The 27,302-nt window shown below is 36.8% G+C and overlaps 2 protein-coding genes across 2 annotated transcripts; one reads left to right on the forward strand and one right to left on the reverse strand.

The window, feature by feature from the left end:
* Positions 1 to 2,613: 2,613 nt before the first annotated feature.
* On the forward strand, positions 2,614 to 10,418 carry got1 (glutamic-oxaloacetic transaminase 1, soluble). The gene is made up of 9 exons (XM_046834971.1): positions 2,614 to 2,882; positions 5,810 to 5,991; positions 6,189 to 6,312; positions 6,575 to 6,687; positions 7,857 to 7,961; positions 8,082 to 8,232; positions 8,405 to 8,570; positions 8,787 to 8,929; positions 9,300 to 10,418. The coding sequence occupies exons 1-9, from the start codon at positions 2,771 to 2,773 to the stop codon at positions 9,437 to 9,439; spliced, it is 1,236 nt and encodes a 411-aa protein (XP_046690927.1). The 5' UTR covers positions 2,614 to 2,770; the 3' UTR covers positions 9,440 to 10,418.
* Positions 10,419 to 12,301: 1,883 nt separating this feature from the next.
* On the reverse strand, positions 12,302 to 26,910 carry LOC124394163 (metal transporter CNNM1). The gene is made up of 10 exons (XM_046862282.1): positions 25,436 to 26,910; positions 19,726 to 19,869; positions 18,587 to 18,727; positions 18,294 to 18,463; positions 16,809 to 16,908; positions 15,662 to 15,807; positions 15,202 to 15,421; positions 14,756 to 14,857; positions 13,861 to 13,971; positions 12,302 to 13,514 (listed from the first exon to the last, which is right to left on the reverse strand). Exons 1-10 carry the CDS (start codon positions 26,856 to 26,858, stop codon positions 13,435 to 13,437), a joined length of 2,637 nt encoding a protein of 878 aa, XP_046718238.1. The 5' UTR covers positions 26,859 to 26,910; the 3' UTR covers positions 12,302 to 13,434.
* Positions 26,911 to 27,302: the final 392 nt, after the last annotated feature.

The raw sequence follows: 27,302 nt of genomic DNA on the forward strand, positions 1-27,302 counted from the left end.
TGAGGGAATCGATGTCCTTTTCAGTGGTCGCAGACGCCAGGCGGTTATTCCTCACAGCTGCTGAAGCATACATGTAATATATGTAACTTTCCGAAGACTAATATACTTACTCTATAATCCATAAAAGCAATATTTGAAATAAATAAATACTTTATTGTATACACTACAATAAATTAAAAACTGCAAACCCATAAACCATTCCGCTTTTCCACATGCGACCTGATTGGTAGATAAAAAAAAAATATTTATTTATTTATTTATTTATTTATTTATTTATTTATTTATTTATATATTTATTTATTTTGCCATAATATGACATTTTAAGAGAGAAGAAATATGTGTGTAAATCATCTATGTCTTGCGCATGAAGAGGTTTAGACAAAATATGAAATAAGTTTAATGTTATTATAGATTATAAAGGGTTTTATAATTAAATTACTATTAATTTTTCATCTAAAATTTACCATTATTTATCATTAAAATAATTAGTTTTAAGAAACCTTGTTGATAGAGAGCACTAAAACCATGTAGAAACAGGAATAAGGGAAACATCTCTGTGTATGGAAATATCACATTAATCTCTGAATATTTTAACTGTAAAATAAGACTGACCATACATATGTGAGCCACAGTTCTATATTTTACATTTGGGCCAAAAGCACATTAAGAAGGCAAGAAATGACCCGAATTAACACCACACCTATGAAATAAAACTCATTACAGGTAACTACTTTGTGAATCTGATAAGAGAATGCTATGAGTGTGCAAGTCTGTCATCAAAACTAAATGTAGCTACTTTGGACAGTCTAAAATATAAAGCATATTCTGGGCTGTTTATCATTTTTTGTTCACTACATAATTCCATACGTGATCTTATATAATTTGGATGTTTTCAGTTTTAATGTACAATGATATATATATATATATATATATATATATATATATATATATATATATATATATATATATATATAAAAAATTAAGGAACAGGTGTATCTAAACCTGTATATACGTATAAACGTACTATACATATACACATACATATATATATATATATATATATATATATATATATATATATATATATATATATATATATATATATATATATATATATATATATACATACAATGAAGTGAAGAAGCGTGAAAAGTGGCAGGAGTGATTTGTGATAGAAGGGTGTCTGCAAAAGAGTGAAAGGGAAAGTTTAGAGGACTGTGGTGAGACCTGAGATGTTGTATGGTTTAGAGACAGTGGCATTGAGTAAAAGACAGGAGGTGGAGCTGGAGGTAGCAGAGCTGAAGACGTTGAGGTTTTCATTGGGAGTCAGGAGGATGGACAGGATTAGAAATGAGTTTTCTAATCCAGTCGACAGTCAGAGGAGAGTGCAGCGTTCCAAGATGCAGAACCACTTATGGTCAACATTCATTCCTTTATAAAGCAGGGAACCTTTGGAACACTTTTCCAAATGAAATTATTTCATGTACAAAATATAGCACATTTACATGCCTGACCAAACAGTGGCTATTAACAAAGCAAACTTGTAAGCACTTAATGACTGTGATATGAACAATGTAGACTGTGAGTGAGTGTTAGATTCATGAAGTGGAGAGTGTTTTTATGATGTGAGTGAAGTAAAGTTTTTCTTGTATAACTTCTGTATATCATAAAGTGGAGAGTGTTTTTAATGATGTGAGTGAAATAATGCTTCCATGTATGATACTGTATGTATTTTATGACTTTTTGTAAATGTAACATCTGTCTAGGGACTGCAGGTGGAAATTAGCATTTTTTTTTTGCTATAACCTGGCACATGACATCTCTTCTTTTTTAGACTAATGTTTTCTGTGCATTGTCCCTGATTAAGTATAAATAAACTCATTCATTTTTTATTTATTTTTTTTAGAGGGACCACGCATGTAGGACGTTTTGGAGACAAGATGAGGGAGGGGCGATTGAGATGGTTTGGACATGTGCAGAGGAGGGACATGGGGTATATCTGTAGGAGAATGCTGAGGATGAAGCCACCAGGAAGGAGGAAAACAGGGAAGGCCAAGGAGGAGGTTCATAGATGTGGTGAGGGAAGACATGCAGGTAGTAGGTTTAAAAGCGGCAGATGTAGAGGACAGAGTAGTGTGGAGACGGATCATCCACTGTGGCGACCCCTACTGGGAGCATCCGAAAGAAGAAGAAGAAGAAGAAGAAGAAGAAGTTATATAAAGAAATAAAGAGGTATAGTGTTGTATACAGGATGATCCGCTGTAGCGACCCCTAATGGGGGAAGCCGAAAAAAGAAAAAAAAGAAGAAGAAGTAGAAGAAGAAGAAGAAGAAGAAGAAGAAGAAGAGTGTTATTGACAGGATTGGCTATGGCCACTGGGGTGTGCGCTGAACTACTATTTCCTATTGAGTCAGCCTAACCCCGCCCTTATCCCTATAGCTATTTGCAGACGTGCGTGTCAATCATACGATGACGCTTGTAATTGGTCAATGGTTCTTATTGCGTCCTCGTCGCCTTTTACTCCGCGACCTCTCTCACATTGCAACCTGATTGGCTACCTTTTCGAGGTCGTCAAGTTGAGTGAGCATTCCTATTGGCTCTTTTTACACCGCCCATACTCTATTGCTCAAAGCCAGCTTGAAGGTGAAATTTCTGTCCGCCGGTTCAATCGACAGAATCTGCAGCTTCGCCTTTCCCTGCGATCAGTTTCTGCCATTTCTTGAAAAAAAAAGTAATAATAATAATAGTAATAAAGTCTTATCGTCCTCAGCATGTCTTCTATATTTAGCGAGGTTTCTCTGGCTGCGCCCGTCGCCGTTTTCAAACTGACCGCGGATTTCCGTGAAGACCCGAGTCCTAACAAGGTGAACCTCGGAGTAGGAGGTGAGATGCTGTGCATGATGCTCGGCCACGTGTAAAACGCTGTGTACATGTAGCTGCAGTGTGTACATTGCTTTCTAGGTTTAATCATCTCAGGATCCTAGGGACATTGTTAGCTAGCCGGCTAAGTTGCCAAAGTTGCCTGTCAACAAATAGGCCATGAAGTGTCCTCTGTACCCCGACTGCAGCCAGAGCTGAACTGGAAAACTGAATAGATGACATGGTTTATGTTTGTGCCCTTTCAGTGACTGCTGTCTCTATACTGCACCACAGAGACCTGATCAGGGATCATGTAACAACTGTGCTGAATAACACTCTTCCTGAGTCACTCCTCACCCTGAGTACTGCTAATATTGGAGCAATTATTAGATATAACTTTCACAAAGTAATGTGTGTATTGGTCAGTATCTGGTGTTGTGTATGTAGTTCAAAACCCAAGCCATTAAAAATGAGAAGAGATTCCTGAGTAGGTATTTTAAGCTTTGAGTCAGTGTGACTGCAGCACTTTGTCCTTGCAGTATGATTGGGCCTTGCTCTCACTCACTGATAAAGTGGAGAAATGGTTTCAGTTTACTCCACACATCTCCGCCAAATACTAGGCTATTTATTCTACCTCTTTTGGCAATAGTCAAGTGGAGACATGCTGATACAAAAACACAACCTTTACAACCAGACCTGCTTTAATGTAAAACCCTGGAAGCCAGCCATGTGCATGCAAAATAAATAATAGGAGATTAGACTATGGTGTCCTTTAATATCAATAGGGTTTGTAATGTGGCATTTTGATGATATTCCTTGCTATGTCACTGGATTAGTTTTTTATGTGATTAGATATTACATGGGTCACTGTGCAGTGTATATAAAGTTTAGATCATTTTGGGTACCGGAGCAGGGGAATAAAGTGTACAGAAATGTTCACCTAATGACTAGGATGCTTTAACATTTGTAGTTGTATAAAAGAAAAAAATTTCTACTGGCTAGGCTTGTTTCTCTATAATAAGGATATATTTTTAGAAACAGGCTGCATGCCGTTTATTGTGGTGCCCATGTAATTATGTAAGGCTTGGCAGTAATAGATTTAGTAATTTAGTAGTAATTTAGCTTTTGTTAAGATATCTATATATATATATATATATATATATATATATATATATATATATATATATATATATATATATATATATATATATATATCTTTTTATATAATATTTATTTATTTATTTTCAAAACAACAAGCCAAGTGTTCACTTCTCTTTTGTACTGGAACTGCAGTTTTATTGAGATGTAACCCTGAAGGCTTTAGTCAAATAAAATGTAAAATATGAACAATAAATGTATAGCATTTAACAAAAACAGAGGCCTTGGTTATGAACATGATATTGACTTTAGCCAGTGTTCTGCAATGAAGTGATCTAAAAGTTTGGGGATTTGAAAGGACAGGTAAAAGGCCATAGATAAGTCTTGCATGACTCTTTTGATAAAGAGAGTTCACAGTTCTTCACCATTCCAAGTTTAAGTTGCTGTATCTTATCTCCCCAGCATTTTCTGTTTATTTCTTTCAGTGTATCTAATGATCTCACTTCAAGCGACCTTTAATTAATGCATTTTTAACAAATATTTTTCTGCATCTCCCACTCTCAGCCTGTTGTCACTGAAGCCACAATGAGTCATAAATAATTATAAACAGACCCGCAGTGTTCATATATATTTATTAGGTGACTGGTGCAAATTGTGAAATGGAGCTAGTCTGATTCTGGTGCTGCAGAATGGTATAAGACGGGGTGTGAAGATAAATGCTGTAGGAATGGTAAACTTATCATTATTTATCAGTAAATTGTTTTGTTGCCTGTTTCGGTCCAAAACCTGAGAAGGAAACTGCTGATTCATGTATCATACTGATGTCATGAAGCCCCTAGTTAAGTAAATTATTTGCAACTGCACTGACCTGTGTTCTCAACTCTGAGAGCAATGATAAACAACCTTTACTCTCTGATTATGGACATGTGTGACCAAATAATTTATTTATTGCATTGCAGAAAGAATGGCTTAGATGTCACAATCTGCAAGCAAGAATTGACTTACTATGATCACGTCATATAACAACTCAATATATAGTCTGTTTAATGTTCTAGTACATGGTGTCTTTATTAAGTATAATAGTGTGTGCTCTGGGTTGTGTGTGTGCCTCAATTATGGTTTATAATCATTTCTTATGGCTGTTTCTCATGGTGTTCTTAAAGAATGCAAAAATAGGCAAATGTTTCTCAGATTTCCCATTTTCCTGATGTTGCTGCAACTCTATCTATGAAAACCATCAGCACAGTGCAATAAAAACAACAACTGCACATTCTGTGCCTCCAGAAAGTACTCACCAACTAATGAAATGTCTAACAAGCACACTGGAATCCATTTAACAAGTAGCAAAAAACTAAAATAAAATTAGGCACAACACAGCCACAAACAAGACTGAGCATGCAAGAAGTACAATTGTCAGAGAAGTGTCCAAGAAGCCAGCAATGAAGGTGTTGTAGAGCTTGTTGTAGAGGTATGTAGGTGTTTAAGAGCTCAGCCTTTATGGGAGAGCAGTCGGAAGTAAGCCACATCTAAGAGAGCTTTTGAAAAAATATTTTGATGTCTGATGAGACCCCATAAAAACTATTTGTTTTAAAAGTTGAAGCAAGAGGAACTGAAAAGTTTGTTGCCAGCATAGTCAACATGGGTGGAGCCAAATATACACAAACTGTTAAAGAGACCCTGCTCCAGTCAGCCAGGTATCTGCATTTAGACAAAAACAATTTGGTAGAGTTGGCAAAAAGTGCAAAGCTCAGTATAGAAACTTCAGAGACAAATCAAATACTGTACAGGTTAAATGTAAGTAAATTAATATTTTTTAATGATTGTTTTTGTTCCCTAATTGTTTTCCCTATAAGCATACAGGACAGATGAGTGTCAGCCGTGGGTGCTCCCTGTTGTAAAGAAGGTAGAGAAGCTGATTGTTCAGGACGACAGCCTAAACCATGAGTACCTGCCCATTTTAGGCCTACCTGAGTTTCGTTCTAGCGCTTCGAAGATTGCTTTGGGTGAGGACAGTCCTGCGATTTTGGAAAAGAGGGTAAGCTTAGCCTATAGAGATACTAGTCTGTTCATGACCATGTACTGGAAGTAATTGATCTAAATGAGAAATTAGCAACAATCACTGTATTCATCATGCACACTGTATTCTGATAAAAAATAATGATCTCATTTAGAGTTTAAAGGTCATTTCAGTCTGTTTCATTTTGTTCAGTCTGTTCTTTACATGTCTTCTAGGTAGGAGCTGTTCAGTGTCTCGGTGGAACCGGTGCTTTGAAGATCGGTGCTGAGTTTCTGCGCAGATTTCACAACGGGAACAATAACACAAAAACTCCTGTTTATGTCTCTGCACCCACATGGGGTAAGACAGACATTTTGGGTCTTGGGAATTCCATGCCCGACTACATTTATACGTGCTAATCTTAATGTTTGCAAACAAAATGTTAAGGTTATGGTTTCTAGAAGCATAGTTCAGTACACCTTTCTACTGGGCCTATGATATGAATTAAAATTCATAGTGAGTCCTAATCACCTTAAGATAAGGCTTTATCTTTAATTGACAAAGCATCTTTTGTGGTTGTTTTTCTCTCTCTCACCCACTCTTACTCTCTTTCTCTCTCCAGAGAACCACAATGCTGTTTTTGCTAATGCTGGATTTGAGGATATTCGCTCATATAAATATTGGGATGCAGAGAAGCGTGGACTGAACCTGTCTGGTTTCCTAAGTGATTTAGAGGTAAGGTGTAAACTTGGCACTGCTGGAGTTACAACAATTTACTTACTTATAAAACATTTACCACTTTTACTGGCACCCTTCAAGAGAAGGAAGGAATAATGTAAGGGAGATATATATAATAAAAAAAATTTTTCTTCCTCTAAAGAAAAGTTGGCGTCTTAAACAGTGGGCCATAAATATGTGGTCGCATAATTAAAATCCTTTTGTGGTTTAAAAAAAGAGCCATAATTACCAAATAATATCATTACAGTAATAATAAGATTGCGAATGTCTGGAAATGTTTTTACGTTTTTAAACGACCTATTCATTATTATTACCGTACGCTTTGGAAAAGTGCCTCATGAAATACGTGCAGTTGGAATTGGCATGTTTTTATAATTGAAGCAGACTAAACATTTTGCCCAGTAACAAGTTTTGATAAAGGAAAAAAAATACAACTTTTAGCCAAAGCATTTATGATTTTCGTCCCATGTCTAATGTGATTAAAAAAACACCTGAAACGTGGTTTAAAGTGGCAAGAAACAAAATTGGTAGGACCGTGATCATTTTAATTAAATATAAAAACCAAGAAGAGGATGCAGTTGCTTAGTACTAAAACGCTATTGACATTAAGCTTTTGCCTTTATGTTTTTAATGTTGCATAAGGCCCATTTTTGCATAAGGCACAAGAAAAACTGTAATCTGAATTTGAATCACCATTAAAGTAAATATCAAGGGGAAAATCTGGTTTAATATGCATAAAAAATAACCAATAGCTGATCAGTTTAGTCTACCAAACAAGTCTGGAAGTAAGTGGAAAAAAACTGAAACATGTTCACTCTATGCAAAGCAGTAGAATGCAAAAACATCGATTCTGCATTTTTAGGATGTTTAGTGTTAACTGTGCATTTTATGATGTATGCTCTGTCAAATAATATTCAGTTTTTACAATGTATAGGTTATTTTATATTATTGTAGTAAATTGTAGGACTTTTGCACACAGCTGATTGATTATAGATCCAAACTTTAAGATGGTTTGCAATTAAATCAGTTCAGACTCTGTTTTATCATTTCTGCTTATAGTTAAACTTCTCTGTCATGAAGGGTGCTAAATAAATCTGGGTTTTTATTATGACTATGCTATAACAGAGCATTTGATTATAATCTAATAGAGATGTTCTATATTTCAGAGTGCACCTGAACACTCTATCTTCGTGCTGCATGCCTGCGCCCATAACCCCACAGGCACAGATCCCAAACAAGAGGAGTGGAAGAAGATCGCTGAAGTCATGAAGGTGAGCGATTCAGATTTAAGTCACTTCCCGTTAGTCAGCATGAGCACCATGCAGTGACTAAACACTGTTGAACATTTTTCCACTTTTTACAGTGATGTATTGTCTTTTCCCATTTTGCAGAAGAGACATCTCTTTGCTTTCTTTGACTCGGCATATCAAGGCTTTGCCTCTGGAAATTTAGAAAAGGATGCTTGGGCAATTCGTTATTTCGTGTCTCAGGGTTTTGAACTGTTTTGTGCCCAGTCTTTCTCAAAGAACTTTGGCTTGTACAGTAAGTTATTCTATTTATTTATTTAACCGGCATCTTGTTTTTAAAACCTTAAAATGAAACAGTCTTACAATAACCATGACAAAATGGACGCACCAGTAGAACATTGAGCTGAAAACATGCAGGCCTTTTTTTTTTTTTTTTTTTTTTTTAAAAGCCAAACTGTTTTCCACAGATGAGAGGGTGGGCAACCTGACAGTTGTTGCTAAAGATGCAGACAACCTGAGCCGTGTTCTTTCTCAAATGGAGAAGATCGTTCGTATCACCTGGTCCAATCCCCCCTCGCAGGGAGCTCGTGTGGTTGGGATAACCCTCAACACCCCAGAGTTGTTTGCTGAGTGGTATGGTTTTAGGAAGTTAAAATGAAGCTACATTGAAAGATTAATAAGTAGTATTCTATACTTCTGTGTTTATAATGCTACCTTTTAAATTCAACAAATCACTTATACTTTTTAGATTGTTCGATCAGTCAATTGAATGAATTTCACATTTCTATTCTTAAAAAAAAAAAAAAAAAGATAGTCAATTAATTGATTTTTTGCTGTTGCTTTATCCAGGAAGGATAATGTTAAGACGATGGCTGACAGGGTTTTGCTGATGCGTGCTGAATTGAAGGCCAAACTGAAGGCTCTCGGCACTCCAGGCACCTGGGAGCACATCACTGAGCAAATCGGCATGTTTAGCTTTACAGGCCTTAACCGTAAGCATGATCTCTTTCACATCACACGATCACATCAAACGTGGCAGCTTCTCTAGACCTGGTGTCAAAAGTTTGGCCATGGTAGACTGGATAACCTTATGATAAATTATATATAGTTTATATTATTGTGTGTGTGTGTGTGTGTGTGTGTGTGTGTGTGTGTGTGTGTGTGTGTGTGTGTGTGTGTGTGTGTGCATATTTAAAAAGCTCTTTAACCTAAATCAAGGATGGGTTTCTGGATTAAAACCTGGTTTATGAATTAGAAAAAAAGACTGTACCAGCTATGTCTAAATATGACTGAAAGCATTTAAAGTATCATAGGCACGTTTAATGATTTTAAACACTGTTTAATATTGATTGTATTTCACAGCCAAACAAGTGGAGTACATGGTGAAGGAGAAACACATCTATTTGATGGCCAGTGGCCGCATCAATATGTGTGGCCTGACCACTAAGAATATTGACTACGTCGCTGAATCCATTCATGAAGCTGTCACCAGGGTCCAATAGCCATGTTTCTCATGCAGTCTTTTCATTTGTGTGTGAGTAATAGGACATTAATAATTGGTTGATGTCCTTTTACATTCACTCTTCCTCCCCGTTATTTTCACACATTTCATCCTCATGCAGCTCTCCAGCACCATTTGCTGGCTCTATGATCAAATATAAACTGTAAACTCAATTAGCATTCAAGTCATGTAGTTTGAGGGATATATATATATATTTGTGTGTATGGTGTTTGTTTCTTTTACTCATCCTTAATTAGAACATAAATATGTACTTATTGTGTCTGTACCCCCTGTAGTGGTTCACCATTGAGTTTCATGGTGGTACCTAAGGAAGCACTTTCTTGTGTAATTATAGAGTGATGAATCAATACCACAAAGTTGTGACTGAATTGATATAAATGGTTTCAGCATGACTGATATCTAAATCCTTTGAATGAGAGTGTTATAGTGCACATGTACTTATGTTTTCTGTTGTGGGTCATGTTTGATCATTCTGTAAATTTGAACAAAGGAGTGAAGTCCCCAAAAAACCTCTCTGAGTCTTAGGCTACATTGTTATAAGGTTGTGTTGTAAATACATGCCTGTGCTTATATAAAATATGAACAAACTGACTTTATTTGAATATACTGTCCAGGCTCTTGCAGATGGCCACAAAGGAATGTTTTACAAAAGTTTTACTGTTACCTTTAAACTCCCATGACTCTAATCTTTATAACATGGTTACTCTCATCAGGTTACAGTTTCCTAGACATCATTTTGGCTGCATCTTCTTGATCTTAACATTTCAGATACCAATGCTAAAAAGAACCACCACGCTGTTGACGGTTCTTGGAAGTGTTTTGCACTTTGTCTTTCACAGTTTCACAATGTTAAACAAGCCATTCTCTCAGAATGTCAAATATACACGCACAACGATATATATGTATAAGTAGGACAGACTGATCAAACCTCTTCAAATAAATATCATGGAACTGCTGAACATTCGTACTGTTTTTTTTATTTTATTTATTATTTTTATTTGAGCAAAGACCTTGTGCAGAATTCTGGAATGTATTAACTTGTTTTATAGCATCTGCCTATCAATGCAGAATAGCTGATAGGTCATGTGACCCTAGCTATAGGTCATGTGACCCTAGCTAACTACATATGCTTTAAAAGAGTACACTGTTCTAATGTGTGGGTAATGCATACTCAAAACCTCATTTGGATTGGTTATCATAAGTTTAAATAATGGATATAGTATTTGGGGAGGCTGTGGTTATCTTTTCTGGTGAGTGTGTGTGTGTGTGTGTGTGTGTGTGTGTGTGTGTGTGTGTGTGTGTGTGTATTCACCACCTGAGGGCAAACAACAACAAATACAGGTCAAATTTATTTATTCAAAAAAGGTGGTCATTTTCATTGTACCACAATAAATAATGATCTATAGTTTTCTTATACTGTTATATAATATATTTGTAAATCATGATATTTCCTGTACACTCGCTCTGAACATTTATATTTTTTATAAACACTATAATCTTATAGCAACTTTATATACTCTAACCATTGCTTACAAACTTTACTGAGAGTGCATGGGGAAGATGGTTCCACTAGATTTAACCCATTGCCTTTAGCAATACTGACAGGCTCTAAGGCGTAAATGCAGACATCATCAGAATGAGAGAAGAGAGCCTTAGGGAGGGATGCAGTGTATTTTGTGCTCTGCCAGCTGACATATATAGTCAGTGCTACTGCAATTCCCTGAAGCTACTTGTGTGTGTGTGTGTGTGTGTGTGTGTGTACGCACGTGCTTGTGAATGTGAGAGAAAGAGATTGTGTGGGCGTGTACATGTGCAGGGAGGTTGGGCCCAGACGTCAGAAGGTCACATGTTCCTATGCCTGCAATGCAGCAATGAGTCCAAGAGTGTTTTTTCCCAACTCTCCTGTCATGTACTCTCAGTAAAGCAGAGTCAGCTTACTGTATTGCACAACAGAATGTCAGTCCACGTGACCTGAGAGCAGCAGCACCTCTGACAGGCGCCTTTCAAAAAAATAAAAGCATTTCAATAAGTCAGTAAAAAGGGGGGAGGGGGGAATCATACAGCTTTGTTATTGCTCATCATTACTATAAACAGCTATTTAAGGGATATCAAGGACGTGTTGCTGTTGCCAGCCTGAGTTTCTCTATGCTGTAAACTGACTGAATCAGGTTGAACGCCGTCATCGATTCCTAGCAGCTCAGAGGCACTGCGGATCTCCTGGGTGTGTGCGCCTCATGCAGTCAGACCTCTTAGTTTTCATTAGCTACAGTGTAGGATATTGATGCCTATTCCTTGCATGCAGGGCAGAAGTGTGGTAGGTGAAGGGTAGTTAAAAATACACCACAGCATTGTTGTACATGCAATACATCTCCGTTTTAACACCTTATTTATAAGGGCCATGCGTCTCACCTTTTCAATATATCAGTTAGAAATGTTGGCAGGGATGAGCTTTAACTGATATAGCATAGCATGAATACAACATGCTGGTGAATGGATGGCAGTGATACAGGAATGGCACCTTTGATGTTAGTTTTTCTGTCTTCAATTTCTCTTAGTAGACAAATGAATGCGACTGAGCAGCATCATGGACAGCATCCCTAGTTAGAAGTCCATGTTAGACGTTCAGGGTAGACAGGAGTAAAATATTCACTAACACAAGTTGTTTGTTATTCCAAGCTCATCTTTAAAAATGCCAAAACCTCATATATTATGAAAGTGTCATACTTATATATGGGTATATATATATAGTATGTGTATATATATATATATATATATATATATATATATATATATATATATATATATATATATATATATATATATATACTGAGGTGTTAATTTATTTATGATGCATTCAAGTTTTTTCAAGATATGGCTTCTTTTTTTTTTTTTTTTTATCCAGTGCTATTATATGTATAATTTTTTATAAACATATGAGGCTTCTGTTAAATTGTAGCAATATCTAAGAAAAGCATGCCATTATAGAATTACTCATTTAATGTAAAACCTGTTGCCTGAATGTGCTTAGATTTTTAAGCATCCTGTATGGCGCTCAGATCAGCTGAGTGTGATCTAACATCATCCAATGAACCTCTTAAGAAATGTAGAACAACCGCTCATGTTATCACTTGGCAAAAATCCGTTGGTCTAAAAGTACTCGTATGGAAATAAAAGAAAACGGATACAGTGCGTTTTACAGCACTATAAAATTATCAATTTGGCCAAGAGTTTGTTTTTTATTTTCTAAAAAAAGAAAAAAGATTAGCACTTACCTAATATAGGCAGTTTCTTTCACTTCCTTCACTATGTCAAAAACTCTTTAACTGAATACAAAGGTCAACTTTCATTTAAAGTCCTCCATTATCGCTAAATTATCTTAGCTCCAGACACAGCCTTGCTAATCTCTGAAGAAACAAACACTAATTAATTCTTTCAAAGCAATACTATAGTATCATGTATATGAAACCTGTCAGAAGGCTACGCCTTGCTGTAGGAGAAATGAAAAACTAAAATTTTGCAGGCTGTGCTTGTAAGCTCTACCTGCACTGGAGGTTTGTGTGAAATCACCACAGTGACTGGAGATGACATGATCAGCAAATAAGCCTCCAAATAGTACACAGTACTGAAAAAGGTGGTACCTTAAAAATGTAAGCACAAGATGCTTGTGTCTCAAAAATTTGCTGTTCCCACTTCACCTCACAACCTTGGGTTGGTTAGGCTGGGTAATAATACAGGTGCTTGAAAGCACACGATATCCTGACACTTTCACAACCTTATATAACAAAATCCCTCAATATGAAATGGCTAGATAGAATGAGGACAGCACTGTTTTATCTTCCATCTTCTACAGTGGCCATCTCTGTCCAGTTCCTTTTCTGTTTTGAAATCTGTCAGGACGGGACTAGGATGTTTTACATTGGTCAGAGATGTAGAACTGTGAGAGCGGCAAAGGGTTGAACTGTTAGCTCTGATGTGCTAGGTTTTCACCTGGGACAGCTCACAAATATCCTCAACTGGCTTCTCTCCATCACGTGACTTTTTTCGTTTCTTGTTACCTGGATACAAAAAACAACAACAACCCACACAGTTAATTCCTGTGCTTTTAAAATAATAGGTTAAAAAATAGATTACGTATATGTAATTGCTAAAAACTCAACTTCACACGACTATTGACAGCAGATCTCTAAATACTTCATTACGCATTCTAAAAATGCATGCGTAAGGCGTGAGTCACGTCTGAGCACGAGTATGTCATGTTTGATAAAGCAATGTGTGGGCTGCAGCAGAATGACAGAGTATTTGTGGTTGCTAAGATACTACTGCCATCAGCAGTGGCCCTGTGCGTTAGTGCGTGAGTGCGTATGTGTGTGTGTGTGTGTGTGTGTGAGAGAAAATAATCACTTAGTTTGCGTAGCAGCTTCTTGCCCAGGTTATCATCTGATCCATTCAGAGAGTGAGAGCTGATCAACTGAGATGAAGACAGGCCTGTTTCTTTTGGTACAGCAGCAGTTTCTAGGCAGAGAGACACGATATAATAGCAGTGGGAGAGATCCTATTCTATTTAAGTCTATTTTATTCACTCTATGTCTCCACTTACACTTCGTAATCCCTGATTTAGTATCTCCTGCTAACCCCCAGCCACAACATGCACTGCTAAGATGACTTGTGGTGTGTCTGGTGTCTGCATTCCAGCATAGGTCATATAAACAGAGCCTGGAAGCCATGAATCTCCCTCTCCAGGAGCATGTCAAACAATCTCTCCAGTGTTTGACAGTTTCAGTGCATTTACTTATGTCATGGCCGATAACTAGGACTAAATCTCAAGTGCATCCGGTGACTGCTATCACTGGTGTATAAAAATGTTCTTTAATTGTGAGTAGATATCTTTTCTGAGAAAGTCTGAGAACTTTTCCTGCACTATGGCTATTGATAAGACATCTGCTCAAAGGGAAATCATCAGGCCCTGTGGCATCTCAATTTGTAAATGAGAGTAAAAATAAATACCACTAATCACTAACATTTGCCTAATTCAAACGAGCACAATAATCCGTACCTTCGAGGTGTTCGAGGTTAGGCAATATGATTCGAGATTGTAACTTTGTGTGGAAAAATGAAGATGAGCTGCCCTTACATTTTTTTGATGAAATTAAATGTAATTTTCACGCATTAACTTTGCTTTCAGATTGATTTGGACGGTCTTCTCTTACTTCCCAGAGTAGCAGGCAGTCACATAGAGTGTCAGAGAGAAAAAAATACGGCATGTTTATGTATATATGGTAAAGATAGATTTACTCACCAGTTCCCTCTTTTTCCTCTAGACACGTTCGAATGTATGGGATCTCATCCATGCGCAAGAACACAGAGTCACTGGGACTTTTCTGACCATCTGATTTACTACCTATAGGAGGAGGAGGAGACTGGCTTAGCACATTCTTCTAGTTAAGCATAAAATCTTACAGTATGAAATCTGACATAAGTGCCTAATGAACATTTAGTGTAAGATAATGCTTATGTAATATAGCAAGCTTCATGCGCATAATTAATGAGTTGTTATCAATTGATAATGAAATTACTTTGGTACTATAATCATCTTAGGCTTAGTAAGGGTTAATTTGTTATACCAGCTGCTCTGGTATAAAGTGTCAGCTTTTAGAAACAATTTTAGATTAAGAATGGATATGCTTTACACCTTATTATCTAAAAAAAAATCAGGAAATGAATTAGGAAAGCAGTTGCACTTACGGACAATGCGATTCTTCTCGTTGAGCATCGATGTGCTGTGAGGGTGTCTGAAGTGGTGTGTGTGGTGGTGTGAACGGGGAAGAGGTAGCGCAATGCTGTTAGAACGTGTTTCTGGAATCGTGGTCCTTTCTCCTCCGGGCTGGGTTTCTGCATCAGGGGTCTGAGGAGAGCTGTCCATCCGTGTGGCTGTCAGAGCATTCTGGTAGTGGTTACGTGTCACCTAAATAAAATTAATAGAAACTCATATTTACAGAAGCAGTGAAGCAAAGCACTGAATGCAATGCAAAAACACTGAAGTAATGTGTGATCTAAAAGAACACAATATCAAGATCAGATTTATGCTGGGTGATGAGGAGCTATTTGGCTGTTCAGGAAATTGATGTTTATAATTTTTCAGTCATTGTACTTCTGTATCAGTGGGCAAATACAAAAATGCTTGTGTGTGTATTTGAGTGGTAACCTTGATGATCTGCAGGTCAGTGAGCTGCCGAACAGAATAGTCTGGTAGGTAAGCTCCTCCACCTATGCTAAGTTGACTTGGACTTCCCGCATGGATGGTGGTGTCCGAATGATTTAGTCCACTGCTCCGTGATGGTGACCTGTGAACTAAATCAGACACAACCAGTCACTTTTCTGCTTGTATTAACTTTTGACAAGTACAGCATATTTAACAATCTCACTTCTCTCACAAATTAATGGCAATATGTTTTATGTAAACAAGTCACAAATGACAAGTTTCAAGCTTTCACCTTACACTATCCCTCCACACACAAACACACATACATATTAACTTCTTCAGCAATTTGAGCTAGCTTGTCTGTAGGATCAGACCACAAGGCCAGCCTTTGCTCCCCATGTGCATCAATGAGCCTTGGCCACCCATGAGCCTGTCTCCGGTTTACCACTGTTCCTTCCTTGGACCACTCCTTCTCATAGTTTTAGTAGATACTGACCTTTGCAGAACCGGTAACACCACACAAGAGCTGCAGTTTTGGAGATGCTCTGTCGAATTCGTCTAGCCTTCACACTTTGGTCTTTTTCAAACCAAGATTTCCTGCTTCTAACACATCAACTTTGAGGACAAAATGTTCACTTGCTGCCTAATATATTCCACCCACTAACAGGTGCCATGATGACGACATAATCAGTGTTATTATGCAGAGGATTGGCTTCTTCATGCATGCAGTTTAAATCTATGTAGAACAAGCTTGTGCTTATTGCATTTAGCCTGTAGGAGCTACTTAAATAACCTAATGAGAATAGCTTTTTTTATTTATTTTTATTAAATTTACATAACTGTGTGCCATTTTTTCCTGAGCTGACCTCTTACTTTAATTACTCCAGTGTTTTCCCATAAGATTTACACACGTAGATCTAGTTTTATGTATGGCACATCACGTCTGCTTTAGTTTACAGGCCAAGATCTTCACTACTACTACTAATACTACTAATACTAATAATAATAATAATAATTATTATTATTATTATTATTATTATTATTATTATATTTTTCATAATTCATTTATACTTTAATTAAGGGAGGTAGGATTTAAATATTACAAAGTATTACAAAATTATGTGATCATGAGCTAATAAACAGAGCTTACCTGTAGGTAGCACAGCCATGATTGCAGGCATGCCATAGTAAGTGAAAGGACCATTTTCAAACCTCAGTGCTTCTTTTCCAATCTCTACCTCCACTCGACCCTGGAGAAAAAGAACACCAGAACTCTTTTAAAACCAGATCAAGCAATATATTTTTTAACACAATATTACCTCTCCAACAGACTTTTTAGAAAGATAATATTCTCATTTTGTAATCATGTAAAACAATATAAGTATAGTGACTAAGACTTCTGATAGTCACGCTGTATAATCATAAATACCATAATGTGAGAACAGACATGGTGACTAGATATCAATGTATTTCTTCCCCTTTCTGGATTGCACAAACGTCAATATCATTTTACATGACATGCATAACCCTTTTTATTTTTCAAGAATTGTTTACTAATCATGCTCTCAATAAATAATTTTTGATTTTTCTTAACAATGTTCTCTCTTATGTGAAGTGGCCTAAGATAAACCATCAGGTCTTGCCTAAGTTGAATTCTAGAAAACAAACAAATAAACAAAAGAAATTAACTAAATGTTACTTTCCAATCAAAATTAACAAAAAATATTGTCTCCAAAATGTCAGTCACTTTATATCAAATTCTTGTTTAAAGAATTGTATAAAACCATTATCAAACTTACAATGATGCAATTATACTGAAAACTGGCATGCTTGTATTTACCATAGCTTTTTTTTATTTACGTGCCCAGCTTAATCAATACTGTGCCGAAATTCTCATCTGAGCAGTTTAATAAGACATATATAAAAATAATTTTATGGCCATATTTTCTTATTTATATTTGTAATTTACTGCAGATTAAATTAAATGCAAATATAATCAATAAATAGCCATTGCAAATAGACAGTCTGGGTGGTGTTGCCTCTTAGTGGAATAAGAATGCAATCTTCAACTGTTGTTGTTGTTGTTGTTTTTTGTTTGTTTATTTCTTCCTATTTTAACCTTTAAGTGAATCTAGAGTTTAAAATCATATAACTTCAACTGTAATTCTGATAAGAGTATAAGAGAAGCTTAAACGTTTAAAAATTTTATACAACAGTTATTTCCACTAATTTGAATAAATAAGAGTATTCCAGAAATGCGATATGAAGTATTTAAAGCACTGGTATCTTTCACTATGTTTGCTTGTCTGTGTTTGTTTAGCAGTTCCGATCCTAGCAAGAGCTTTTCTACACTTACTACCAACATGCAATACACAATGCAGCTGTAGATTCTTTGGGAACTGATTTTGTTGGAGAAAAACAAAACACAAACATTGTGGTAAAAATTAGTTACTCAATAATTTGATAACTTTAAAATAATTCAATCAAATTTTGTCTTTAAAGAATTATTGTATAATAGCAATATCACACCTGCAAGTTTGCTGTTGTACTGAATTTTTCTTCATTTTCTTCATGAATTTTTCTTGCTCAAATGTTAGACTTTCACCAGGTTATTCTCTTACATAGTTATATTTACCTGCAAAATCAGCACAAAGTAATCCACAGGTTTGTTGCGCTGGTAAAGGTAGTGCTTTGGGGATTTCTTTTTCTTCTCATCAAATTTCAGCTCCTGTACAACACTTGGATGCTTAATGAGACGCAGTAAGATCTTCTCTGAGATGTAAGTAGGCTTAAAAGGCTCCACTTCTAAAGGAAAGAGGAAAAAACTCTAAGTACTTTGTATGCAAATGTATATAAACTTTTCAATATCTAAGTGCATAAAATGTTCTTAAACTTTTCTCTTATAATGTTGTATCTTGAGGAAGGTACCGGTAGCCAGGAAGCGATGTGTAGCTAACAGCAGTTGAGGGGAAACCTTCACCCTCATCTCACTCTCAGAAAGTTTAAAAATTGAGAAATCTTGCTGTTTCCGCTCATGGTGAGACACACGCCTTTTAGTTCGGTTATCGGCTACAAAGACACAGAAAGGCACTGAGGAAAGCTTTCATTTCAAATATAAAGTAGAAGAGAAGAGACAGAGGAAGAAACAGAAGTCACTTGAACTTATAAAACAAATCATTGTTTGGAGCATATAAATCAAATCAAATTCAATCAAATAATTTGCATAGATATCAAAAAAATAAATATATTGGGGCACAATTCAAGTGCAACAAATGGCACAAATATCATTTGTGCGCAAACTAAACCGGCTGGCTACTTATTTACATGAATTAAAAAAATGAACTGATGTCTAGTGTGAACTGGATGGATATGATATACGCAGCAAACATTAAATGTATCAGACAAGCATGGTACGGAGGTACCGTACAGAAATGCCCATGCTTACCATTCATATTTTTATCCATTTTATAAAAAAATCAGACACAGAAGATATTTATTCTTGATGTAGTCTTTCAGGCTCAGTATAAGACACTATCCAGGACATCAGAAAAAACAGCTCTCTTCCCTTTGAACATATTAGATCCTGCAGTCCAGACTTTAATGAGCCTCGACATTTAAATATCTTCATAGCTATCAAAGCTTCACAAAATCAAATCCCCCAATGCAGAAAGCTTTTACCTTCTTTTATTTTGTACTGGAACAAGGACACCTATAACAAGACTGCACTCATAACCACAGCAAAAGATACACAAATGCTGTTGCTTGTTTTACCATCCTTGTAAGTACTTTACACCCAGATAATTATTAATGCAGTTAATACTATGCCCATAACCAAATTAATAATAGATTGATTTTCTATAAAGAAAATTTTTTTTATTTTATTTTTTATAAAAACTGCTTTTTCTTGCAAAACAGTCAAAACTGGTAAAAACCTAAGTACCTAAGTTATAAAAACATACCACAACATTTCGCTTCTGTGTTTATTTTTGCCTTTTTCTGTTTCTTACATCTTTTGCACTTCTTTTGTCGTGTCGAGTGTTTTTTGTTTGAGAAAGCATAACACTTACTGTACAAGTCCGTCTCATCCACAATTTCTGACTTAATAATCTCCTCAATTACATCTTCCAAGGTGACAATTCCCATAACCTCATAGAAAGGGTCCCCTTCCCCCTCATTGTTGACTCGTTGCACTATTGCCAAGTGGCTTTTCCCTGTAAAGGAGGATAATGAATAAAATGGTTAATGTTACGATGACATATCACAGCCAAAACTTTAGAGGAATTGCAAAACATTTTCCTGTGTATATAAGCATGTATAATAAATCATTTTTGTTAAATTGTAATAATTGTATTAACTCCAGACCTATATAAAACTAAAAAAATCTATATTTAAATTATTTAGATGTAGATGATGGGAATTAAGCAGCTCGAGTGCTGATTTTCGAAGATTTAGATTTGTCCTTACATAAGCATTGATAAAGAATTATGCAGTGGGGTTTGGGAAGCCTGTCTCTACTGACAAATCTAACTAGACCAGACCAGACCAGACCACAAAAACCCTTCCAGCAAAAAACAAAAACAAAAAAACCCCAAAGAATCTGCTATTTTAATGTGCACTTAGCTGTCAGAACTAATTACTAGCTTCCCTGAAAACTCATGAGTGTCAATGCAGGACTGTCAGCACAGTATTGTAACCTTATCAAAGTCATTTGAGGGTACATACATTGAATCACTTAACTCCAGTGGGAGTCTGGAATGCATCAAATGTCCAGATATGGAATATCAATTCACACAGAGAGGATAATATAATAAAATCCACTCACTTTCACTTCAGAGCAGAAGATGGCACCTCAATCTGCCCAAATGATTGAGTTTAAATTGAACAGTTCCCATATTTGTAACTGAAGGTCAGACTGACCGATGCAGAGAGTTTCTTTGGATTCAGGTAAAAAGAACACATACGGCACTGCTCATGCCTTCAGCCTTGAGCTAGTTCAGGGAGCTGCATTACATCACTGCATGGTTATATAATACATGCATACACAGCAACACACACATGCAAGAACACCCCACGGGACATCCACATGAAAGTCCCTGTGATTCCCTTTGTTGTTGTGCCAGCCAATGAGCTCTATAACGCTAGCAGCACCAGAAGTGCATTTTGATGTTAGATGCATATTAGATGCATCGTCATAATATATATGACAGACTGTGTAGTAATAGAAAAATGAAAACTGGTTAATAAAAATACCTTTTCACTAAATATGAGAAAACTCAGCTACAGATGATATCAAATAATATGCCATATTGTGCCAAGTATTATGTATGGTTTTGCTTTTTTGTCCTGGCACCATGTGCAAAAGCCACTTCTGATTTCATTTCACCATATTAATCAACATCGTTTATGATAATAAAGATCACTGGCCCAGGAAGCAATTCTTGGGCCCGTTATATAACATTTGAGACATCTGGAATTTCTTTTGAAAATGTCTGATTGCACTTAAGAAGAAGTGAACTGAATCTTTAACTAGTGGAAAAAGCATATAATTATAATTATTTACTGTCTCTTTTATTGGCTAAATGCTGCCAGATTTCAGTACTAATATAAAACTGGCTATAAACTCTTTGTGACCTGTAACTTGCCTTGCAAATGGCCTTTATAAATGTCCTGCTTCAGTGACGCTGATCACTGAAATAGCTTCAAAGCAAACCTACTTAAATCCCTTTGACATACTGCATGACATCCAATGGTATGATACATTTACAGATGTATTTTGCCTTAGTATATACCTGCATTTGAAATTTGCTAATGTAGGAAATATTTTAAATGCTTACAATTTCACTACAAGGCAATGCTACAACAGCTGCTGCTCCCATTAGATATGTATTACTTGAAAATTTTGATGGGTATAATTATACATTGATATATGGTAAAAGTGAACCTACCAAAATTTTATTTATTTATTTACTTACTTAAATGCATGAAGCAATGGCATTTCATTGCAAGAATAATAAAGGACCCACTTACAAAACACAGAAGTGCATTTTGATGTTTGATGCATATTAGATGCATCGTCATAATATCATAAAATCTTTTTTACTATATTAAACATTCATATTAAAAATGGTGACACCAGTGCATCAAGTAATTTCATTAGAAAAATTACTTACTTCTTTTGTCATCCCAGTGATTTTCAAATGAACAATTATCACTTTCAAATTACTAATGGCAACCACACTTAGCTTGATTCATAGATAAACTCCTACACATGGTCAGAATAATGTGTGTATATCAGAGGTCTATGTGGTATTACAGACTCAGTAAATCGTAGAAGAGTAATAAAATAATGTGGGACACTTGTCTGCCAATTCAGCTGAATTGGAATTTCTACCAAAATTGCTGGCTATATATTAAAGCCACAAGGCAACAGATAAATCTCCACATTTGGCAGCAATAACACACTTTATGAAACCTCACAAATCTAGATCTTCAATATTCCAAAATCCACATTGACAAACGGGATTTGAAATAGACACAAAAAACATTATACTGCATAAATCAATGAATAACATTAACATTAATTATGCCATTTGTACAAATATTGAATATACAGGACAAAAATACTTACTGTAATTAAACCCATAGGCCCTAGTGGATCTAAATATTTAGGTAAAGAGTTCAGGAGAAAGCAGAACACCTAAGTGTGCATGATGCAAATGGTCACAAACAAAATATACTGAGATAAATATATATATATATATATATATATATATATATATATATATATATATATATATATATATATATTAGAGAGGAAAATGTTGATTACACATGAACTGATAGAATTAAATATCCATGCTTCCATTTCACTTCTTTACTTGGATTTGTGGATCACATGGGGACCTTATAGTCATAAAGTTGCTGTGCCACAATATTTGCAATGAATGCTTCTCTCATGCAGACATCTTTCCCTTTAATTTTCCAAAGTTTATTTGACCAAAGTAATTCACATATTGGGCTACATCTACACCATTTAAACCACCGTCAATCCTCTTCTCCAAACCGCTAGTCAATTTTAGCATTCTGAAGGTGTTTATGGTGTTACTTTAGTGAGTTTTGTAATATAAATGTTATAAATATTCATGTGTACGTCTGTGTTTAACAGTAATGATCAACAAATACTGTAAAATCACATCAAAATGTACAGCATTTATCAGTGCTTGTCTCAGTTAGAGGGCCATAAGCTTTAGCTTGCTTTTGAAGCCATACTTTCCTAACCAAAAGGAATCTGCTTGGGAGGGATGCAAAATCAATGAGATCGCAGACTCCTTCCTCACAGTCTTGAAGATAGAGTGGTGTCGTGGTCACAGGGGGTGAAATGGGGATGCCAAGATATCAACAATAGGCCTCTGATTGTTTCCATTATGCATGGATTTTAGCAACTAAGCCACAGAGTCTGACTTGTGGTTCTGATGTGGTGGTAAGACCTTGTTTCTCAAATATGTCTCAAACTGATGTTAAAAGTTGGCAACCCTAGCCTGGTCAGCTGCACCTGTGGATTTGGCACTTCAGAATCAAATGCAGATTTAGAATTTAGAAAGAGTGTCCTGGCAGCTCAGGAAATGTTCCAGACCACAAAAGGTGACTAGCCCTTGTATACTCTTAGCTAGAAGTAGTTCCATGAAAAGTGGATACATAATCAATTAAACTGTTTGCATAGATTAATTGCTGAAAAAGTATTAAACTTTATTCAAGGGTCACAAAACATTGTTAGCTCCCCATTCTCATTATAGATGTATGTGGCAACTCTCTGATGGTTAATACGATTATTAAGAATGGGACATACTGTAGCCCCTCCATGTATCACAATCTTTTGTTGCCCAGAATGATTGCCCAGTGCAATCTAAACCTGCCTTTTTTGGCAAAACAACAGCAGAAATATGGGCAATTGCAATGCTTTGGTATTAAACTAGGTGGTTATCTTGGTAGGTAAATAACTCAGGGTCGAATTTATGGTATGGTTTTTGTCCACGGTCATGTTTCTCAGTTTTATAAATAAGTTCAAACCATGATGGCAAACCTGAAGTGTTCCTTGTTACACTAAGGTACTTTTCAGATTAAACCAAATAATGTTCAGCAACCAAATTATTGCATCAACCAGTCTCAGAGGAAAGAGATGGGAACCCGGCTCTCAATGCCACCCCCCCGGTGGCGTGAGCCCCAGATAATTGCCAGGGTTCCTTGTTATTTGGAAACCAGAAGCTTCAAGACAATAGTTTAATGAGGATGTTGCTGTATTACATAGGAAATTATGGTTGTGTGACATTTGCCATTTTTGCAAATAATACATCATATATCAGTTTATACCCTTTTATAAGCTTATGGAATTGCTATGCACATGTGCAAGATGGTGTCCAGGTTATTAACACTACTCCTAATTGATAGCTGGTGTTGATAGAAACAAAGTTGGATAAATGAGTAGCATTTTGAAACACCAAACACACTTCACATCCACTTTCAATTGTATGAAGAGAATGACAAGAATTTGGCATGCTCCTACACGTGCTAATTATAGATAGTTGTTTTATTATTACTTCTAAGAATGTCCAAAGACATTAAATAATATTTTTATTCAGAATATATATGTATATAGTTTTTGGCACTACCTTTAGGTTGTTATTAACAAATTTGAAATATTAATAATGTGTTTCTTTTCATATAAGCTCTGTATTGCTGCTAGAAATAGATTTGATTTGCGTTGACATCTGGCATAAATTCATGCGAAATAGCATTCACTTGTTATTACATAACACTGGCTTATACAGATTGCCAGCATCCACTGTGCAGAAATTATTTCAATTCTGTTTTGAGAAACTCAGTAGGCAGAAATGCAACTAAATTTAAAATCTAAGTATTTATCAGCACATAGTTCCACATGCTAATAGACATTTTCCATTGGAATGAAACATTGGTATGCACAATGCATGTACCTGTCTGTGAAAATAAGTATAAAAATCAGATCTGCATTGCAGGGCACAGAATAAGCAGATATATCAGGGCAAATGAAACCTGCTGCACTGACCTTTCCCTCAATAAATGTCTCAGCTGTAGGTCATAAGGAATGAAATGTCGAGAGTTGTAATGAGGAAGACTTTGCCTCTTTGCCCCGGCATCAGTCTTTGAAGCCACTACCCCCCACCACTTCCACTAAATGTGTTAGAAGGGAAATCATGAAATATGCAAGATCAACCTTTTCTTCTGTCAGAGACAGGAGGGAGGCAGTTTAGTGACATTATGCCTGGTGTTTGGTTATAGAGAAAGTTATTAGCAGTCTTTCATTGCAGTAAGTGCAGAATTAAGTGAATGATATATTAAGCAAATGAAACTCAACATTATGTTCGGCTCAACAGTGCACTTTAATTTACTTTCTCTTTCATTTTATAAAATCACTTCTATATAAAAAAATAATGCTGAGCATCAGTCTTCAGCTAAAAGCAGCTCATATATACATCAAACTCATTTATCGTAATCATAAATGTAAAAATTATACGGTCTTGCACATATTGTATTGTTTTGCCCAATTGACATTTTGTGTGACTGTAATTCATATATATATATATATATATATATATATATATATATATATATATATATATATATATATATATATATATTTTTTATAGTAGTACATGCTGTAATCAGCATATTTGTGACACCTTGTTAGCAGCCCTGCTCAGATAAACCTCCAGTTAATTATTGCACACTTTTGATACGTACCTTTCTTGAATTGCTCCAGCATTGCATCAAGCTTGGTATCATTAAATACACAATGCAAAGGATGTTTGTAGAACTGCGTGATGGTTTTAAGTGAGGTACAGTCATCTGGGTCAACGAATGCCAGATCTTTAACAAACAGAATGTTCACAATGTTAGACCTCTCGTTCTCATAAACAGGGATGCGAGTATAACCGCTTTGCATGACGTCAGACATGGTGTAGAAATCCAGAATGGCATCAGAAGACAGCATGAAGCAGTCATTGAGAGGGGTCAGCACATCCTCGACTGTTTTGGTCCTAAGCTCCAGGGCTCCCTGGATGATGTTGAGTTCCTCTTTCACTAGGTCGTGATAGGGATCTGTGACGCGCAGCATCGCCAGTAACTTTTCACGAGTGTAAAAGTTACTAATTTCTTGATGCAACATGTTATCCAATAGTTTGCTAATCGGGTAAGTGATGGGAAAAGTGACCAGCATCAACAGCCGAGTGAGCCAGATGGTTTTAGAAGCTATGGCTAGCCCGTGCCTGGAGGCGACGGAATGCGGTAGGATCTCCCCAACAAAAAAGATTAGAAAAGTGCAGGCGGCGGTGGATAGAGGCGTGACTCCAAGAATTTGGCACATCCAAACAACTAAAAATGTATTGGTGAGCACGTTGCACAACACCAAAGTGCAGAGCACGTAGTTACCGTGTTTGCGCACGGACTCGATCTTGCCCGCGTATTTCTGCTCCTTCTCTGTGCCACTGTTCTGGAGCACTTTTAGCTCCACAGGGTCGAGGGCGAGCATGCTTATCACGAGTCCACTGAAGAGTGTAGAAAGAGCCAACAACACCACAGAAAGGGTCGCCTGGAGCCACCCGTCAGCGTTTGGTGGCCTCTCGACCACCGCGAGCCAGAAGTCCCTGGACCTAAAGTGCTCCCACTTGGCCCCGTCAAAGGCGCACATGGAATAATATTTGACTTTCTCACCGCGCCGCAGGTCTTTGGCCAGCAGCTCTACGAGGATGGAGTTCTGGCTGGAGGCCGACTTGAACGAACCCAGCAGCTCTATGTCAGAAGTTCGCGCGCTTTCTTCTACACATAAGTTCCTCTTCGGGTGAGCTTGACCCTCTCGGCCCGGCTGCGGCTCTTCGACAAAAGCGATCCACGGTGCGGTGGCGGAATCTGCTCTGGAGCTCGCGTTCCGGTTCATCCTCTGCGGCGACGCTGCGTAGTACACCCGCAAGACGAAACGCGTTCCCTCGGTCGCCCTGAGCAGTCCGTTTTGCACAGACAGCGCCGGACTTGTGTCTTCTGGACGGACGCCTAACAGGCCGAAAGCGTGACCAGGAAGATGCGAGATGAGGAGAAGCAGCAACGGCAGCTGCCATGGTGCCGGGATGCAGAGCGGGAGGAGGAGAGCATCCGCAGCATCCGCAGCCATAATGCTGAGTGGCTTTGCAGAAGGACATTGGCGAGATGTGTCACGTGGCGAGATTCTCTCTCTCTCTCTCTCTCTCTCTCTCTCTCTCTCTCTCTCTCTCACACACACACACGTTGGCATCAGTAAACTGCTGTTTTCTGTTCTGCAAGCAGCTTGAACTGTAGTACCTCAGCGAAACACACTAATTTTTTCACACTCGACTTCCACCCCACTGTGCTTAATTATACTTAATTTTGTTTGAAAAACTGAACAAACCTTTTTCTGAATCAAAAAACAGTTGATTACTGGAGACAATAAAGCTAAAAAAAAAAAAAAAGATCTGTTTTGTAACATAGCTTTTCGGGAACAGGATTTCACAGGAATAATGGCCAGACATTAGGGATGTTTAAAATATCGTCAAAAAATGCAGAGACCATGTTTAATTTATTTGAAAGTAAAAAAATT

This window comes from Silurus meridionalis, chromosome 2 (assembly GCF_014805685.1).
Source record: "Silurus meridionalis isolate SWU-2019-XX chromosome 2, ASM1480568v1, whole genome shotgun sequence".
Lineage (NCBI taxonomy): Eukaryota > Metazoa > Chordata > Actinopteri > Siluriformes > Siluridae > Silurus > Silurus meridionalis.